The 18,346-nt window shown below is 35.3% G+C and overlaps 1 protein-coding gene across 7 annotated transcripts in view; it reads right to left on the bottom strand.

Moving 5' to 3' along the window:
* The window catches only part of ATRX (alpha thalassemia/mental retardation syndrome X-linked), an 80,257-nt gene that overhangs the window by 40,407 nt on the left and 21,504 nt on the right, over positions 1 to 18,346 (bottom strand). For 5 of the 7 annotated variants that reach the window (XM_014955033.1, XM_014955035.1, XM_014955036.1 and 2 more), the window contains 6 exons: positions 18,010 to 18,119; positions 15,806 to 15,873; positions 11,996 to 14,934; positions 8,711 to 8,789; positions 1,936 to 2,066; positions 1,249 to 1,455 (listed from right to left, as the gene is read on the bottom strand). In XM_014955033.1, the coding sequence (XP_014810519.1) occupies positions 1,249 to 1,455; positions 1,936 to 2,066; positions 8,711 to 8,789; positions 11,996 to 14,934; positions 15,806 to 15,873; positions 18,010 to 18,119 (3,534 nt within the window). The remainder of the gene's footprint in view (positions 1 to 1,248; positions 1,456 to 1,935; positions 2,067 to 8,710; positions 8,790 to 11,995; positions 14,935 to 15,805; positions 15,874 to 18,009; positions 18,120 to 18,346) is intronic. The other 2 variants (XM_014955034.1, XM_014955039.1) reach the window with 1 other exon arrangement.

Here is an 18,346-nt window from a genome sequence, read left to right as displayed (position 1 = left end):
AATCATACTTCACAATTAGTGCAAACAACGCTTAATTACTAACAACATATGCAATTATATTACTGCATTTATGGCTTGAGGTTTCTTCAGGTAATGCAAGTTTAAAACTAACTCAAAGGACAATTAAAAATACATTTAAACTAGCATCATTAGGTAATACTTCCATAATTATTTTGGGGAGATACCACTGGCATTTATAGGCAGTTAGGACCAGCATGCCATTTAGCACCCTTATAATTTCAGTTTGACCTTGAACACAGTGGAACGCATAACCATTTTATGAGTAACAAGACATAAACCAAGGATTGCTTTACATACATAGGGAAATGTAATAGTAATAACAAAGGGCTAAAAAATGGTGAGCTGAAATAAAGTACATTATTCTACTTGAGACTAGTGAACTTAAAAGACACAAAAGAATCCTGAGAATTAGTCTGGCTGCATCTTATTTGCATGTTACCACTGCAATTTACTATTCATTTTCTTGAAAGAAATGTTGCTGGTAGAGTTATAATTCCGTAAGGGAGGAAAAGCACAAAGACAGTCATGTAAAAATGAGCATTTTCACGAAGGAAAAGATAAAATTCACATTGCACTTTTTAGTGTGGGAAACACCACAAATGGTGGCCAGCATTAGTGCAACACTAGCAACAGGAAAGCACCATGCACCCTTCCTGCCACTGGCCACAAAACTCTACCAACAGAGCAGGGTGGCAGCGGGCACTTATGACCATCGCTCTCCTCCTCTGCTCAAAACGATTAAACGCAGGGGGCTGGCAGCCCCTTTGTTCTTGGATGCAACAATGAAAATGAAAAATCCAAGTCAAGCATCATTTCACAGTGCCATCTGGTGTTCAACTAAAGCTTGCAACACTTAAATCCTAGGATGGAGAAATTTCTGATGCAGAAGGGCCTACTAACAGTCCAAGTGAAAAATTATATAAAGGGCAAGACTGTTTTTCACACATTGGACGTACTGCTTTTGCCTCTGTTATTTAAGATCAATATTTAAAGACTCAACAAGATTAATCCAATTCCAAGGGTACAGTAAGTGGAGAGAGCTGCATTTGTAGTCACATTTTAAAGAAGACTATAAAACACAGGTAACAGAATTTTGGATTTAATACACAAGGAAGTTTATATAGAGATTTTAAAATTAGAGAGTTTCATATCTCCATTCAGACATGCTTCGGACTTATTTTATAGAAGCAAGTACTTTTTGTGATAAAACAAGTTTGGATTATGTACCTTTCCTTCTATTTCTGCGCTTGCCTTCTTTTTTCTCCTTCGGTTTCACCTTTTTTTCTTCACCAGATTCTCCGTCACTCACTGTCAGCTTGTGCCTCAGCAGCCTGTGTCTGTATCTCGGCTTCTTTGATTCTTCTTCTTCTTCCTCCTCTTCTTCTTCTTCTTCCTCTGAGTCTGATTCAGAATTACCTTCTTTTTCATTCTCTTCTGTCAGAGACAAGAGACAGTACAACATGCACACTGGTCATTTTTTTCTTACTTATATTTGGCAAGAATTAAAATCTGAATTAATTTAGGCTAAATTAATATCATTGTTCCCTCAAATTTTACATATTTTAGGCTGCCTGAACACTTGGAATGTTTGCTCCAATAGCTGTATACATTAGTCAAGTCTCTCCCATTCATTTGCACATCCTACTGTTCTGTACAGATTATTCCTCACAAATCCATAGGACTTCTGAATTGGTTAAAAAAATGACTATTAAACAAAAAAAACACACTTAAAGAAGAATAAAAGAGATAATCCTCAGGATCACGTACACTGGCCTCTATCTGGCAACTACCTACCAACACTGGTTTTTGTTGAAAACTGAAGAAGCTTTATTAATTATCATTTTCCCAAGTGACCTTTGAAAGTATGACAGTGGCTACAGCACCACTTTTTCCCAGATGCTTTTTGGTGCTCACCATCATCTCCCGCGTTTTCATTTTGCTTTCCAGTTTTCTTTTTCCCTTCATCCGATTCATCATCTGAAGATGCATCCTCATCAGAGGAAAGATTGGCTTTGATTTCTTCTAAAAGCATTTTCTTGGCAATTCTTTGAAGTAAAACAGAAAAAACTATTTATTCCATTGTTCAAGTAAATCTGTGAACGATAAGTGTAATCCTATACCATTCAGAACTTCAAAAAAATGGCTGAAAGCTGAACAAAAAAAAGACACATGATGAAAAGTCATTGTGGTAGGACAGAATATATCGGCAAAAATCTCATGTTAAACGTAACCTGTTAAATTGCTTGTAAGAAAGCAAATCCATAAAAGGCTTCTTAAAAAAGAAGTTTCCTGCTTTACAGCAACACTAGAGATAGCTATAAAATGTAGAAACCTAAACATTTCATTTTATTCATGGTCTATTTGGGTGGACTCTTGTCAGTTTTGGGATAGGCATCTGTATGAACTAACTGTAACAAGAACATGAAGATGCTACAGACCAAATCCTAATACTCAAATCACTCCCACCCAAAATGGTTAACTTGCTTACTCAATTTAAATCAAGGAGATTCATTTCCTGAAGCACTGAATCTGCTTGACTAGTGCATATGTAAATAGTAATAGTTTAAAAACAGTGTCTCACTGAACGCATGTTTTAAACAAGGAGAAAAAAAAAATATTGCAAATGCATTAACTCACAGGTTTAATAAAAAAAAAAAAAAAGAATTTATTACCCTACCTCTATATAGCTTGCCTTCAGTGGTGTTACCATTCTAACTGCCTGGGCCCCTACCCTTCTGCAAAAGAGATGCTGTAGCAATTGAAGCAACTCATGATGTCTCAAGATGAAGTGATATTAAGTGCCTTGGGAAAAAGACCCAGGCAGAATCCCTCATATAACTACAAGAACTTGCCTTACAGCAACTATAGCAAAAAAATATAAAATATCTGTGTATACACACATACACACAAAAAGTTTTATCAAACATTACAGGACCTGAACTTCAAAGAAAAATTACAATCTTATTTTCTGTTCCCCAAACTGTTCACTCAGCTCCTCACAGTTTAATTTCAGCACAAGAATGTTTTCAGCTAACATAAAAGAAGTTACCATGGAAAAATGATTTCTTTACATGCTCTTGCAACATAAAAAATTCCTATATAAAACTATCCAGGGCAAAATATAAAATGATATGTCTACAGCATAGGAAAATAGTTGACTAATCTGAGAACTCGTAATTCCAGGGGAAAAAAATCCTGAAAGAATGAAACCAGGCCTTCCTCATATAAATATCAGAAATATTATAGTTTTCATTCCATGGTTGTCAATTTTAAATGAATTATTTCTTTTTCCTAGGTCAAGTCTGGTCTGTCTTGCCTTTCAGGAGAATTAATGGATACTGTATGCACATAGTTCAGAATGGAAAAGCTTTTATACCAGTAAAAACAATAATTCAAAAGGTCTGAAACTGAACTACAATCTAGGCTTCACTTGGAAATGGCAAAGGAACCGTGATCTCTTAAGTACAGCTTCTTATACATCAGAAAATTGTTACTTTAATGTAGCACTATAAGACAGGTTTTAAAGAATCTGTATGTCATTTTTCAGCATGTAATGTGTCCCTAAAGCAAAGGAACTTTTCCCAAGGTGACTTTCCTAACACTTTGTACAGTATTTTCTATTTTTGAATGGTAGTATATTTACCAAAAAGATCCTACTGTTAATGTATATTCAGTTATTATTAAAAGATGGAAGAAAAATGATTTAATAAATATTTAAGACTTTTCAGTGAGTCAATGACATTCCATCAGCATCCCAAACACCCTCCCTGAGAGATACCTTGTGAAAAAATCGCTGTTTAGAACTTTAAAATGCAGTACTCTCAGTAAGCTTTAATTCCATATTTACCAAAAGATCACAGCGTGAACCCAATGAAAACTTACTAAAGTCCATAAATAAGTAACATCCTTTTCCAAATGTTTTCTGCATTAGGTCCTTGCAGAGGATTTGGAAAAGGGACTTAGTTTTGTTGCTGCTGTTTGTTGTTGGGTTTTTTGGTTGTTTTTTTAAACCCACCACATCATGTATAACAGCAACAGGAATAAGTAACTTCTTATGTAAAAAATTAAGACCATATTTCTTCCCTCCCTTAATGGTCATTCTTCAAAATGAAACTGCTTGGAATATCACAGGTTGATGTTTTTAACATAAATTATTAACCTTGTTAGTCCTACTCCAGGAAATGCAGACAACAGCAGTTTGGCCACTTTTATTGTTTAAAAAAAATAACAGTATCATCATCAAAGTTTTGCTTTGGAGGAGAAAAAGAAGTAGAAAAACTAAAAAGAACTGCAAAATTTTAAAATTTAACCCTGAAAGTACTGCCTATTAATACTGCTTTTGACTTATTTTGGATTGTTTTCAATTGTATTAGCAAAGTTAACACAACTTATACATGCATAACAATACTTACCTTTCACACCTTTAAAATTTTATTTATATATTTTTAAACAATGGTTGACTTTGGTTCTTAATGAAAGAAGACATACTTTTTTAATTTGTTCTTTTAGGAAGTATATTTTTAAAGGGGGAGGGGAAAAAAAAAAGCGCAAATACATCATTCATCTAAAAATACCATGCACAAAATCTACTATCCATAAACAGAAGATGCTGTTATTTTCCTACTTATCATCATCATAACCACCAACCAGATTGCGTAAACTTAACTAGTTTCTAATTAGTTATTTATAATGACATTGATTAATAAGTTATTGCTTTTATACTCAGAGATAGAAAAGGAGACATTTTTTAGCTAGAATAAAGATTCAATCAATTTGAATCAAATTGAGATGGAACTGCTTGTATAGTGAAAAAAGCTAAATTCTCTTCAATGCATTCTACTGGTATGATGTTAGGCTAAAAATATAAGACACTGTTGAGCTGATTAGAATTAAGATTCCTATTTTTAATATAACTATATATCTACTAGGAATTAAAAGTGTAAGCAGTATTAGAACCAAAAAGATTAAGCCTACACATCTAACAAATGACTGATGCAACAAATGGCTTATATGAATTGGAATAAATTGAATACTGGAGTCTTGAAACTTGTTTTAAATTAAATTATACATGTTTCAGGATAATATATTGCATTTCTATTTTAAGATATAAAACAATTTAAAGTGACCAAGTTTCTAAGCTAAGAAACTTCATATGCTACCTTTAATATTTGCTAATATTTGCATTAACATCAAACTGCAAGTACCGAGAAAAAGAAGCTATGACAGCGTGAAACTCCCCTGGTCACAGTCTTCCAGAAAAACCCATAAAAATCAAAAGATCCTGTAGTATTTACTTGGGTCAAGGACATAAAAGATACTCTTGGCCAACCAGATTTAATAGCTGAACACTCTAAATAAATTTAATTAAGAAGCAGAGAGTGAGGCCCCCAGCACATATCCCAGTATGACAGTATGGCCCCCAGCAAAGGACTTCAGAGAGGAAAAGAAAAAAACCAACCAACCAAAAAGCCCCTGCATTTCAGTCACTTCTGCCACTGACCTGCTGTGACCCTGAGCATGTCACCTTGCCTACCCTCACTCCATCTTATCTAAACACATCGTTACATGTGTATAAAGGACATCTTCCCAACACTTATTTATACAGTGCCTTAGAGACCGAGAGCATGAGACTGTAATCTCACCCAGGACATATAAAACCAACTCTAGAATAAAGTAAAAGTACATTTGCAGAATTTTATATAAATCAGTATTTAAATATATTCCACCTTCGTAAGAATGACACCAACAATATACATTTATAAATAATGACTTGGTTACTATGTATTCTTTAACTTATGCTGAAAGTAAACATTTTTAAAAAAGATAGGCAAACTGAAAGTCAACCAGGAGTTGCTTAGTCACAGTACAGGACTACTTTAAATAATCCTTCAGACATTTTGGCAAAAGAAGAAATAGTAGGTGCAGCCTGTCATCATGTGGAGTTAAGTCCACATGATAATTTGTACCACTCTTCATGAATTTTAGACTGCCAATACAATGGACTCATTTATAGATTGTCAAAAATCTTGGTGAGACAATGCTACAACTGCAAAAACCTTTTTTCTTCTTAAAAAGTCATTAATTTGAAATGGTAGTTAATTATCATGACGTATTATTACCAATTAGATCAACTCACACGTAGTGTTCATAAATACCTACTAATTATATGTAGAAATAAGGTTGCCCATAACAAGCCTTTGGGGATGGAGAGGGGAAAGACATATTTATGTGGCTAATAAAAGCCACCATTCTTCTGGTAGAGCACTATTGAATTAAACGGGCCTTTGGCATATTACTAAAAAAAATTAGAACCATTTAAAATATATATTAAGAGATGAATATTTGAATGAAGTGTCACACATGTTTAAAAAAAAAAGTAGTAAAAACTGCCAAACACCTTGTTCTAAATACTGTACTGTCTTTGTTGAAACAGTCTGATTTTCAAGCTGTCAGAGTTGTATTAAATTAAATGCTTGGACAAGAAAAACGTTTCACAAAAATTTATTGCAACCATCAAATAATTAAAGGCATTCTGTATTAAATACACTATGAACTTCTTAATAAACAAAACTACTGCAAATATATTAAACAGTACCATTTAAAAGATCAGAAAGACCAATAATAGATAATTACACAACATAAGATGAAAGCATACAGCACTATATGTCATATTATGACCCACTTGGACATTGCACTTTGGCAAAGATGATTTCAAGACTATTAATATTCATGTCATGCACATCCAAAGGTATGCAAATAACAGAACATCTAAACTAGAGACTTGCAAACATGAGAGCTCCCAGACTACAAATACCCGGTAGGTACTACGTACCCTCTTTGGCCTAGAAGAAAATAGGCAACTAATCTGAATAGTAGGTAAACTATTTAAACACTTTGTGTTGAGTAAACAAAAGAACAAGCTTTTAACTTTTTGAAATTTGTTCCATCTTTTTACATTTTATATATCTGATTTTGTTGCCAAGTACAACATGTGATGAGTGTAAAATTAGACTGCAATTACCAGTTAACATGTCTGAAGGTTGACAAAACTGTTTATTGACAAGATACCCCCCCATCTCATAAACATATAATCAAAATATTCCCTAAATAAAAACTCCAACAAAGATTCAGCTTAAAAATGAAATACAGAAACTGATTTTTAAATCTCAAATTCATATTACTAATTTATTTGTTACCAACTGGGTTAACTCATTCCCCAATATAGCTCTTAAACTAATAATTAAGATCTGTCAGTAACATTTGTATGGTAAACACTGAACTTTGACAAAAGTGTATTTGCTTAGTTATCAACTGGAAACACTTAATAAACAAACAAAAAAGAAGGGGGGAAAAATCAAAACAGGACTGAAGTTAAAGCATCATTTTAAAAAGTCTTGTATTACCAGTGTTTGTGTGTTCTGCTTATGACCCTGTGCTGTCAAGTCCCTATAGAGTATCTTTCTTTAGAAGGTGAATTATTCGATTAAATTTGATGACTGAAAACAAGGAAGAACTACATCAGCAGCGAAATTTTGATGCCAAACTGAGGTCCGTAAAGGATATAGAACAGTGCTTTTAAAATTCATTTCAGTCACAGATCAAAACATATAACTCTGTAAAACAAAGATACCATATTCTAAACTAATAAGGCTCAGAAGCAGAAAAAGATGCCATCAGCAACTGTGCAAAGCTATGAAGCTGGTCCCATATATGCTATACGGCAGAAAAAAATCAGTTTCTGAAATCCTGTATAGAATTTTGTTGAACAACTCTTTAGTCTAACTACAATAACTCCCAAAAAAAGAAACTGTGGCTCATAATTGAGCAATACTTCATGTTGTGCATTCACTCATTAGTGAATGAAAGCTTTTACATTTTCTAGCCAGGCTAATTTTGATAACTGGTAGTTCGATAACGTAATAGTACTGGTAAAACATAACATGTCTTAACTAACTATATCTTACATAGACTCATTTTTATTGAGCTTGAAACAGAAGCAACACATATAAACCACAATTCTGAAAATATCTATGCAGACTTAAAGTTTATATGTATAATTAGTCTCTGTGATACCAGTTAAGCCAATGCACAGTGCTTGTAGAATCAGGGCCTTAACTATCACATTAGTCACTTCAGGTATTCTTTAGTTGATTAAAACTCAGTTTAATTAACAGCTGAAAATATCTAATACTGATTTCTCCACATTTGTGTTTTCTCTTTATTGAGAAAAGGTGTTTCAATTAAAAAGGTAAATTCTGTAACAATAATAACCAAGTTCAATCTGAAGATAATTTAGTGCTGCATATTGCACAGATGCAATTTTTTACCTTCTATTCACATAACTAGCTGAAATTCACATTTATCAAAGTAGGCTTTTACCTGCCTGAATGAAATACTTGCCACAGACCTCATGCCTTCAATGGGAACATAAAATGGACAGTGCTGCAGTGCATTTATAACACACCCTACGCAAGGTGTGTTAACTAACTAAGTACTTGCTTTGCGTTTCTGGATTTTGGCCTCTGTTTTCTGGCCCCTTTGTTCAAACTTGCGGGAAGCCCGTGAGTGAGTCTTTACAAGGCAGGCAGTCGTGGTTTTTACAACCTGCTTGCTCTTCCGTTGTGCCGGTTTGCGCCCACGCCTAGGGTGTGTTATAATCTTTTTTAAGTCCTTATGGATGGTATCATACCTATTCTCAGGATCGTCATCATCATCATCTTCCTCCTCCTCCATTGGAACAGCCCTTGATTTAGTCTCTCCCTCATCTCCTGGGGGAGGAAGGGGAAACAAAAAACAGAAAACATGAACACTTAGTACATGAAAATCAGCAGTAAACACCACACCACTTTTCTACTAGCAAACAAAAAAGCCAGTTACCTATCTTGACATATAAGAGTTATTATTTTTATTAATACAAGTATCTAGCAGCACTTTTATCCATGTTATGCTTGCTACTACACAACTTGTAATTCTTTCCTTATTACATACTGTGAAATTTGGATTTTTACACCAAAACAAAGACTGAATACTCCACATAGGATTCAGAAATTAAACTTCCTAAGAAGTTACTTGCTCCACTCCAGAAACTCCACTACAGAATTTGTGTAAACTGAAAAGGCGACCCAAACAAATATATTACAGACTCACTTCCCAAACTTACGTGCTACCCTGCTGCCATTAGGAAGCACTCAGGAACAATAATCCTTGCCTACTTTTGCCTTCAGGGTATCAAATACAACGCCTGCCCATTTGTTGCATGTGTGTGAAGACTTCTGTTTTGGTATCTACACGTGCCACCCTTACTGCAAATATCAAAACTCAGCTGCACCACAGGGATACTGTCTCATATGGAAAGTACGTCAACAGCACGGCACATGCTAAAGAGAAAGAACAGCACAGTATGATACCTGCCTCGTAAGCTCCTCTGCACTCTCCTGGCTGAACGGAGAAGAATTCACATTAATTCTAGCACACTCCCAGGCCTTTCCCCTTTCTTTGCTCTTGTTTGTCTGACTCGCATATAAGTTAAGTCAAATCTGCTAGTCAGTGAAATTAATCTTAGGAAAAGAGACCTAAAAATCCTAATGAACCGAGATCCCCTCATTCGTCATTTCTACTGTTCATTTTCTACCTGTAGGGAGTGGACTACATCTAGGCTGTGAGAGGCTTGCTCCAAGTTGTTTTAACATACTCTTGTCCTGGAATTACCAACAGCCAGATGCCTGACAGCACTGTGTAAGAGGTGATCACAGAAAGTCCCTCGCTCTCGGGCTTAAGATAAATAGAAGTGTCCTGTTGGTTAAACCATACTCTAAGTCTTATTCGACCATCAACTTACACAGCTTGTTCACAGCTAAAGACATATTTATTTGCCTATTAAGCCAAAAGCAAACTGAAGAGAAAGGGCAAGTCTTCCTCCTCTTAAAATAATATAACCAAGGCAAATTGTCATAGAATCATACAAAAACTAATGTTGGAAGGGACCTCTGGATATAATCTGCTCCACCTCCACCATCAAAGCAGAGCCAACTCCAAGGTAAGACCAGTATTCTGAGGCCCTCGGCCAGTCAAGTTATGAGTATTTCCAAGGACAGGGATTCCAAAATTTGACAGGGAAACCAGTTTCAGGTTTTAACCATCCTCAAGGTAAAGATTTTTTTCCTAGTATCTAATCAGAGTTTTCCTTGCCAAAATTTGTATCCACAGCCTCTCATCGTTTCGTCATGCAATCTGCCTCGGCCTTCTCTATAACCACCCATTAGGTGATTAGAAGACAGCAATTTTAGCATTCTCTCTCTTGGCGAAACCAACCCACTTCCCTCTCAGTCTAACTCTACTGTCAATCATGCCACATCAACATCTCATTTTTCCATTTTGTACGCTCTTATCCGTCTCTCCAATCCAACAATTTTCCAATCTTTCCACTTATGACTTGCAAATAAAACAATCACTGTCACTGCCTCAGACACTTGCTGATATATTACAACCAACTTTTTCCTCCTGGGCCATTTCAATACCAAGTCTATGAATACACACTGTACATGAGCAATTTTATTTTTACAGTATTTTTCTGTGATGGTCCAGTAATGCTGAGAATTGTTGCATACGGGCTACACTCACTGCATATCATCAACTGCCTATGGGGAGTGTTGTAACAGCCAGGGCAGCTACCACATGCAAAACACTCGTCTATTACTATGTAAACCATTCATTATTTGCAATCTCCCCCAGCAGTGGCATCACTGAAGAAAACATTGTTTTGGCAACGATCAAAGAAAAGCCCTAATCCATGCAGAGATGCAACTAAATTTATTTCAGAAGACCTTGAAAATCCAAAGCAGCACAGCACCTGTGAAAAGCAACCTTTGCACCCGCAAAGATTAACAACTCTCCAGAATCTAAACTGCAGGAAAACCTAAGGAAGAACTGGGTGAGCATCAAGTTGGTAGGAAAAAGGAGGAACATTATGTTTAATATAAAATCCAAGTGTTTCGTTTGTTTGCAGGGTGGGTGGTTTGTGTGGTTTGTTTTGGGGTTTTTTTGGTTTTTTGGGGTTTGTTTGGTTTTTTTTTGTTAAGAAATCACAAATAGCAATCATCTCATTTTGCATTTAGTGTCTGCCTACAAGGGCTTTTTGGGAAAGCCAAAATGCAACCATGTCCCTTCTGCTACCTTCATAAACATATCGCTGTTTTATCCATTTTTTGTTTACTTGCAGCTTTCTAAACTACCGTATCCAAGCCAACAGTTACAGTGAAGTCATGTGTGGAAAGTTCTATGAAACATCATTAGAAGCAAATAAATAGGAAACAATTTACCTGTCACAGCAAATAGATTTCATTTTTTCTAGCTGAAAAGTCATTTATTAAAATCACGTGTTCTGTCCATGTAATGTGAAAATTACCCTTCTGTGTTAAGTTCTTTAAAACCAAGTGCTGAAATTCAGCAGTTCTGAATTTCTTTTGAATTTCCTAAAGATATAAGACACTGATGAAGTAGTTCTATCTTGGCAAGAGAAAGAATTATTACTGTTAAACCTGCTATGAAAACAATAAGCAGTGACAGATTTCTGTTAATTGACATTAGCTGCTTTAAGGCTACATGGGTCTCATGAGGCACATAGATCATCTACTTGATTTTTAGAACCTACACTACAATGCCAGAAGTCTTCAGAGTCATCTCTAGTGCATAACCATGAGCTGACAAATTTGAGTTCACTAGATAAGCACAGCTTAAAACCAGCTTTTACTAAATAGTACCTGGGCAGCCAAAAGAGGAACAGGCTTTTGAAAGCTGTGCTACAAGAAAATACTTGCTGGAATTACAGACTACAGCTTCTCAAGCCTCTCGTTTAAATGTGTATTTACTTACTTATGCATATTTTTACTTCTATATTATTAAGTATTACCCAAATCTTACAAAATTCCACTATTAGTATATTAATAATAAGCATAGGTGAACAACTTTCGCACACCTGATGACTGACAAAATCCAGTATCAGCAGACAGCATTAAGTTTTCGGTCACCGGCATAATTTTCTGCTCATCACTGCTTCCATCACCTGTTGAATTCTGTTCATAATTTTCTTCCTTATCAGATGAGGAAGAAGAAGTGAAAGCTACCTTCTTTTTTAAGTTACCCTTTTTACTTTCTTTCATCGACCCTCTTTTAATCTTCTTCTTACTGTCTTCATAGGACTCCTCATCAGAAGACGATGAGTCATTCTGTTCTTTCTTGGTGATTTTCTTTTTGTGACTTATTTTTTTCTTTTCTTTTGTTTCAGTTTGTTTTTTACTCTGCACAGCGTCTTCAGAAAAACTCTCCTCTTTTAGGGGAGATTTCTCAGCATCAGAGGATAAATCAAGCTGTACTCTTTTAGATACTCTCTCTCTCAAATTCCTCCTTTGCTTTTCTTTAAGCACTGGTTCATTTTTAGTTTTGTCATTTTCAGAAGAATTGCTGCTTCCTTTCTCTGGGGGTGACTTTTCAACATCAGAAGAGGAATCATCTTGTTCTTTCTTGTAACTTTTCTTTTTCAGTTTTTCAGATTTCTTTGTTTTGCCTTCTGATCCTTTTTTATTCTTGAATCTGTCTTTTGGAGAATCAAAATCATGCTCTTTCTTTACAGATTTCTCAGTACTGTCTGAAGAAGAATCTTCCTGTGCCTTTTTCTTTTTCAAATCCTTGCTCTTCTTAACTTCAGTCAGCTTTTCACCTTTACGACAACTCTCCTCTTTCTCCAGTAAAGACTTCTCGGCATCAGAAGACTCATCGTGCTCTCTCTTTACAGTTAGCTCTTTTAAATCTGTGTTTGTCCTTTCCTTGGCAGCTGACCCCTTACTGATTTTTTTATCTTTAGAAGAATGATTAATCTCCTTCTCTGGGGAAGGCTTTTCAGCATCGTCATCTGGGGAAGGCTTTTCAGCATTGGCATCTTTGGAAGATTTATTCCTCTCTTTCTTCAAATCTTTCTTTCTCTTACTATTTACTTTTTTCCTCGGCTCTTCTTCAGAGGAATCATAACTATCTTCTTTTCGTGAGTATTTTTTCTTAGCTTTTTTTGCAGACTCAATTTTACTCAGGATTTTTATTTCTTTTTCTAACTCAGAATCATAGTTTGAAGAATCTGAATAGTTCTGTCGTTTCTTTTTAGCAGCAGCAGAATTTTTAGCTGATTTGCCTCTTTTAGCATCTAAATCTGAGCCAGAACTGGAGCTTTTTCTTTTTCGTTTTCCATTTTCATCCTTTACTCCTGAATTCTTTAGAAAATTTGAAGTCTTCTGATCATTTGTTGGTGCTTCACTATTGCTATCAATATCTGAAGAACTGTGACTCATCATAGCTACTTCTTTAAGAACAGCTGGCATCTCATCAGAATCTGAGCTCTGATCTACTAGATATGGCTTTTTTGATTTAGAAAGTTTATTAGGACTAGGACCATCAACAGTACTGTCAGATGAATTTCTTTTATCATTTTTCCTACTTCGTTGTTTTGACGACTTTCTCTTACGTTTTTCATTACACGTGTCATTGCTATCTTCTTCCGAATTTGACGTTGAAGGACTGATGTCTGCTTGGCGCCTCAGAGGTGTGGTCTTCACACGAGGTGATCTCCTGAGATCAGATTCCTCTGCAAGCGAGACAGTTTCATTCTCCGTAGAAAGTTCACTGCCAGCATTACGATTTTGTTTTACAGAATCACATTTTTCTGCCCTAGGTACTTTACCAGCATCCTCACTTCCCTTCTCTAGATTGCCATCTTGATCTTCAGCTTTAACTGTAGACTCTGAAAGGGAAACAGGAGTCAATTTTACTATCAACTCTTTTGTTCCTTTAGCTGATGATTTTAACTTAGTACCACCTTTAGTATCTTTCATAGGAGTGTTCAGTTTTGTATTTGAATTTAGAGTCTCGTGATCTCTTCCTGTATTTCCATTGTCTGTCTCATCTGACGTAACCTGAATCTCCATAGCAGATTCTAAAGTCTCAAAAATATCTTCAGGAACAGATGAGGGAATGGACACTATATCCATGTCTAAAGCCTCTGTACTATTAGGTTCATACTGAGGTTCGTCATTTCTGCCAGAGCTTTTCTCTTCACCAGAAGTACGTTTGTTATCTGCTTGTTCCACTGTTGGAACACTTTGATCCATGGGCTCGCTGTCAGGCCGTTCTGATACAACTTTTTTCTGTGTCTTTACAGTGTCGTCCTCTTTTAATGCCACATGTTCCTTTCCTTCATCTTTTTTCACCTCATTTTTTTCTGATCTAACATCAGTTTTTTTCTCTTTGGTATTTTTATCTTTGATTTTAACATTCAAAGCTTGAATCTCCAGGTTTAGACCTTCTTCTAGTGCCAGATGAGCTTTTTTCATGTCACTCAACACAGATTTAAAAGCTTTTAACTGACAAAGTTGCACAGTTGGGCTTATTTCTACATTTTCTGCAGCATTTTTCAAAAAGCTTACAAAGCTAGAATTTAGATTTGCTGTAGTTTCAACCAGCTTTTTCGTTTTCTTAAGCAAGTCTTTTGGCACCATTAGTGCTTTGTAAGAATATGTTAGTGAACCTGAATGTGAATCATCTAGTTTTTTTTCTTCACCATTACAATTTGAATTATTTTTCTTTGGAGAAAACTTGACTGTATGGTCATATATTTTGCTTTTTTCACTTTCAACTTTGATCTTTTTTTTGTTTTGTTGTAGTAACTGTTCTAAATTTTCAAAGACACTGTCACATGCAGTGACCAAGTCCAACAAAGGCTCTGGATGGCAAATATAGCAGTGCCACTGGTTATTTTCATCCAGTATAGTCGATAGCTCCTTTCGACCCAGGTTGCGCAAAATGCACTTTTTACAGAAGGCATTATGGCAGAAGTCACAGCAAATCAAATTTCCACCTTCAGCACACCACCTGAAATAAGACATAAGAAATATAAGAGTCTTATCTGCGTATCAACAAGGCGACAAATTCGAGAAGTTTACATATTTTTCACTGCTCAATAAAGAATTTGCATTTTAAAAATTCAGGCGATAAACAGATATCCATTAATTGAAAACAATATTAAAAGCATGACTGAAAAGCACTCAACTGACAAGTGGAAAATCAGAAAATTAAGGTATTAGATTAACACTTCACTAAGTTGAAATGGTCAGTAATATCCAAACACAATTTCAGCACCCATTTTACTTTATTTTACAGTGAAAAGAATTAGCTTAAGTCTTTCTAGCTTTAACTGGTATATTACTACTGCAGACAAATATGAAAAAAAGAAAAATATGGGTTTTGATCTATGCCTAGATTGCATAATCTTTGATAAAGACCTGAAAAGCAAGTGACAAGTAAGCTCACAAGCATCACAGACCACACAATTTTGACTGGATTACATATGTAGATATATGACAAAAGAACAGAGAAGTACTTTAGTACTTCAAAAGTGAAAGATACATCTGAAAAAGAAAGTTTCTGTTGCTCACAAGGTTTAGTCTAACCTCACCTTTAAAGTATCTATAAGGTAGCATCCTTTTTAGTTAAAAGTGTGATATCTTACAAGGGTTTACTACTGGATTTATTTATAAAATATTTTTCCTGGTAATTACTAAAATAACAATCAAATATTCACAAAAACCCTTGGGTTAAGCATTTCTTTCTGAGAAACAACTGTTGACTAAGCTCTTCCGTACTGGTCTTTATCTGTCAATAATTTCCTACAGCAAGGGGAAAAAAAAAGCAAACACCCAAACCAGAAGGCCTGTGGGTATTATTTCAGTTTTTGTACACTTACCTACACTGCTCATCCATCCCATCTGAATCACGGCTAATGTCATCGCTCATGTAATACTTGTAGCAAGTCTGTAAAGAAAGAGATAGGACAAGGAATTTTTTATTAAATCTCACCTAAACTTCAGTAATTCATATGACTTCAGCATGTATTAGAAGCCATCATTAAAAGCAGTAGCTACAAGGTCTCCAGCATTTCTACCAATCTAAAAACATCCTCCATAGATATAACAGGTCCTAAACCATGACTTATTTTGATAGCTCAAGGGTTATTTGAAAATTAAATATGCTGTTGTTTGATGGCTGTGTATTTGTAAATTTTAAAACATCAACTGAATGCTTCTCTTCAAATCTGAAAGTTTTTTCCATCTACTTCCTACAAAAACCAACACTACATCTTCCCTGACACAATTAATCCTACATAAAATATAGTTTTCACCTGTACGCTCCTTACATTAGCAATCAATCCTGTAAGGCTTTAAATAAAAAGGTCTTCAGCATTTATCCTGACGTTAATATCCAAGGCTTCAATTTCCAGATGCAAACAAAGCGTTTTCATGAAAAATTGGTAATGCTAAGAAAAAAAAACCCCACATCTCAGCTAGTAGTAGCAGTGGCTTCAGTTGCTGAATTCTGTAACCAAATTTCAAAGGTTTTTTCCAGTTGCTGGTAAAGAAAGTCCTCCCAAACTTGATAGTTCTACTTTAAATAGGGATTAATACAAGCTCTTAGCTAAATTCTGTCCTTTTACCCTGTGAATCAGTGAATTTAAAATCCAGAAGAGGCTTCAGCACCTGAATTTAAAATGATGATGCCCTTTTATCTGGAACAGTTATATACCTGTTCAACTAAACAAAACAAACAAACAATAACAATCAGAAAGAAAAAAAAGTAAAAACTTCTGTTTAGACACTTGAGGGAACATTTATAGTCAAAGGAAAACAGCTTCTCAAGTCTGGGACTGCTCACCTAAGCAGGAAAAAAAGAAGGAAAGAACCAGGCACAGAAAGTCATGGAAGACATGGAAAATGCAAATCGGGGACTTCTGCTCTTCTCTCTCACATCAATATGTTCAATTATGTACAAATACAGAAAATTTATGGGAAACAAGCAGTGATATAACTATCTAGCAGAGCTCACAGTCAAGGACTGCTATTCAATCCAACACCCTAAACAATTTTCAAAAATGAACCAGATTACATGTTCTTGCAATGCATCCAAGTGAAGCTGCACGTTAAGGATTTCCATGTCTAGGAACAAGAGTTAGGACTCCCATAATGGTTGAAAACAGTTGTCCTGTAAGCTGATTTTTCTAAAGCATATTTTATAAAAGAAACAAGCCAGAATGAATAGAAAAAATGAGCCAGAACATTAGACTAGATGGACACACCTGAGATTGTATGTCCACTGAATATGTAACATTATTTAGGAACTGGAGGAGAAGCAGGAGGAGGTAAGAGAAGGGGAATGCAAATTTTGCATTGTAACACAGATCTGCATCTATCTTTAGAGATATCTTTATAAGTACAGAATCTCTTACAACTATAGAGATATGCAAGGCAAGCATCTCTGTATCTCTGAAAATTAAAAAGAGGTCTCCAAAACAGGAGGAAGGAATGTTTCCTTCCTCCCCTGCTCCCCACCTCTTCCCACTGCATGTAGCTTAGGGTCTCACTGAAGCCACCGTGAAACCATGTAGCTGAAGACCCAGATGCTGGTTTCGGGTTATAGACTAGACCATCAATATGGAGGCTACCATAACTTTTAAGAGTCGAGGAGCTGTACACAAATGAAACCGAGATGACTTTGAAGCTACTTCTCTGCTTCTTATTCTGCCCTTGTTTTACATACAATGCTTTACCAGGAGATCCAGAATTGAATCTGCTCTTGTAATACATTAGAAGTAGGTAGCAATTCCAAACAGATCACTTAACATAAAAAATTCACTATAATTATAGCATTAAAACTGCAAAAATAAATTACAAAGAAACCACAAAAAGTTTAACTGAGGTATAAAAAAATAGGAATATAAATTTGTAAGCTTTACTTTGCCTTTTTGTTTCCTGCTTTTAGTTTTCTTAATTGTAACAGTTAATGACTGAAAATTTTATTGACTAATAAACAAGAACTACTCCCACAGAAATCCCACCAATATGACATTTCAAACAAAACCAAACAGTAGAAACTGTAGAACTGTTTACCACATACCTTACAAATAAGAACTTTCAGTGTAGGATGTCTATAGATTGAATCCTTTTGAAAATGGTTCACCTGTTGCCCACAAGCTGTACAGCTTACAATTCCATGTAGTCCTTCCTCTATAGAGAGGATTATAAACCACATATTAATTGTTTTCATTTTTATTTTTTTAAGAAATCTGTATGCACTTACTTCATTTTCTTACAATATTTTGGCCTATTAGGTTTTTCATACGCCTTTATTACTTTACCACCCAGTGTTAAAGAAATCTTTCTGTAACCACTCGCCATTTAAAGACTGAAAGATTTTCCTTTAAGTTCTATAGTCCACTTGGGGCCAAGAGACA

The sequence above is a fragment of the Calidris pugnax genome, unplaced genomic scaffold (genome assembly GCF_001431845.1).
Source record: "Calidris pugnax isolate Ruff unplaced genomic scaffold, ASM143184v1 scaffold38, whole genome shotgun sequence".
NCBI lineage: Eukaryota > Metazoa > Chordata > Aves > Charadriiformes > Scolopacidae > Calidris > Calidris pugnax.
This window is presented reverse-complemented; position numbering and strand designations above follow the sequence as displayed.